Raw genomic sequence first — 2166 nt, forward strand, 5'->3', positions numbered from 1 at the left:
TGTGTAGTACGTAACAAATCGGTAAGGAGTTAAAGTCGAGTTAAATTGTTTTGAAAAATGAAAAGTATAAATATGCCTTATATAGGTATGGTCTTACACTATATTATTCAAATATAGCATGATAGGTCCACTTTAAAGAGGCCCTATGGTGTTTTGGGGGGGTTTCACCTTTCCTGTAATGTGTTCTATAGGTTTTGGCGCATGTAAATGGTCTGCAAAGGCTCAAATCTAAAAGTTCCCTCCAGATGGAATTGACTTTGTTTACGTCCATAACATAGTGACATCAACATGTAACACTTGTTCTTTAATTATAAGGGGACTAATGGTTCCCTTATATAGATGCATGAGACTTCCGCCCATAAAGACATCGCTCATACTGCCTAGTTTGTGTTTAAAGTGTGTGTGTCCTTTTCTGAAGTTTCTCTAACAGACATTCCCTTCCTGAAACGCGTTCATTGGACTCCTTTGTTTACCTCGGGAACATAGTGACATCACAAACACTTGCTCTTTTATTATAAGGGGACTAAACACTATAAGTGTGTGTGTGTGTGTGTGTGTCTTTTCTGCCCGTAAGCACCTCTCAGGTTCTTGACGAAGTCCTCCAGCTTCATCTTCCTCTCCGCCTTCACGTTGGGGCTGTACATGTCCGTGTTGAGGAGGATGATGGCGAAGGCCAGGATGAAGATGGTGTCCGGGTTCTGGAACTGCCGGACCAGCGTGGGATTACACACACAGTACCTCTGACTGAGAGGAGACAGGAAGAGCAAGTTAAAACACAGTGTGGTAAAGTAAGTACATTTACTTAAGTACTATTTTGAGGGACTTGTGCTGTAAACGAGTATCTCCATTTTATAATATGATGTACCTCTACTCCACTACATGTATTTAATACCTTTAGTTACTTTACAGATGTGGATGAATGATGTGAAATATAACCAAGTGTTAAATCAGACTTTAGTTCCACCTTTACCAGCTTTGAGAACACTTTAATGATCAATCCTTATAAAAAATATCATATATATTATTCTGAAATGGACCAATCTGTACAATGACTACTTTTTCTGTCACTACTTGTGACGGAGCGGGTCAGAGTGACTGACTCCGCCACTGACAGCCGACACACACACACACACACCAAACATTTCCTGCTCTCTTCCGTCAAAAGGAACCATGACATTTATTATTTAGTGTGCGTTTGTTAATTTGTTAAATGATTATGAGTTATTATGAGTGGTGGTTAACCTGTTTATGGTTGAGTCAGACTTTTTATGTAGAAATGTGGTTTGAGTTGATTGTGTCACCTGTGGACGGTGAGCCTGTGGGAGGGGCCATGGGATCAAAAGGGAAGGTGTTGGTTCCTTATGGATGATTAGTTAGGACTGTGTCACTCTGACGAATGTTGCAATAAGGCAACAGCTGGGACATGTTTGGAGGTGGGTTGCAGAGAAGGCAACCCAGAGCATGTTTACTCTGATGAGTGGTGGACGGTCTGTTTGTGGAGTTTTATTTTGTTGTCTAACTTGTACTGTTTCGTTATTTTATTTTTGCTGTCGTTAATAAAGTATTTTTTAAGCTCAAGCCAACCGACTAGGCCAGTGTTTTTTGAATGGACAATTGAACCCCGTCACAATGTGAAATATCTGAATGAAGTATTGTGGAGCTGAAGAGAAGTCCTGGTAATGTACGTAATACAAAACCTTTTAAGAAATCATTACATGTAAGGCCTTAACACATTTCAAAGAATGTTGTCGTTATATGCTATAAATGAATCCAATGCAAAGCCTAAAATAAATACACATTTGTAAACAGATGTTATGTTTCGGTAATGTATCCTGTCCTTCTTGTTCTTACCAGCCAGGATGAACTCCAGCTTCATGGCGTCAGGGACAGTGATGTGGTCGGTGAACTGAGGGTCCAGGTACTTCAGGAGGTCCTCAACTGCAACACAACGTCGATAAACATGATCAGACAAAACACACTCTTAGATCTGAACACAGAAGAAATAATCAATATTCAAAGTCATATGCACAAAGCTACTCTGTAGAAATGGCAATGAAATTATTCTGACGTGAGCTTCTCCCACAATGCAACATATATAATCAAATACAACAATACCAAATAAAAAATTGTGCAAAAAAATGTAAATAGAATATGATATGTACAAGA

At 39.3% G+C, this 2166-nt stretch overlaps 1 protein-coding gene across 1 annotated transcript in view; it reads right to left on the bottom strand.

Moving 5' to 3' along the window:
- LOC104962598 (IQ motif and SEC7 domain-containing protein 2-like) overlaps window positions 1-1938 on the bottom strand; it is a gene marked incomplete at both ends in the record, with an annotated part of 4261 nt that extends 2323 nt beyond the window's left edge. Inside the window, 3 exons of the mRNA XM_010791051.1 lie at window positions 578-744; window positions 1310-1316; window positions 1852-1938. Of these exons, the coding sequence (XP_010789353.1) occupies window positions 578-744; window positions 1310-1316; window positions 1852-1938 (261 nt within the window). The remainder of the gene's footprint in view (window positions 1-577; window positions 745-1309; window positions 1317-1851) is intronic.
- Between the last annotated feature and the right edge of the window lie 228 nt (window positions 1939-2166).

This window comes from Notothenia coriiceps, unplaced genomic scaffold (genome assembly GCF_000735185.1).
Source record: "Notothenia coriiceps isolate Sejong01 unplaced genomic scaffold, NC01 NC01_scaffold00035072, whole genome shotgun sequence".
In the NCBI taxonomy this organism is placed as follows: Eukaryota; Metazoa; Chordata; class Actinopteri; order Perciformes; family Nototheniidae; genus Notothenia; species Notothenia coriiceps.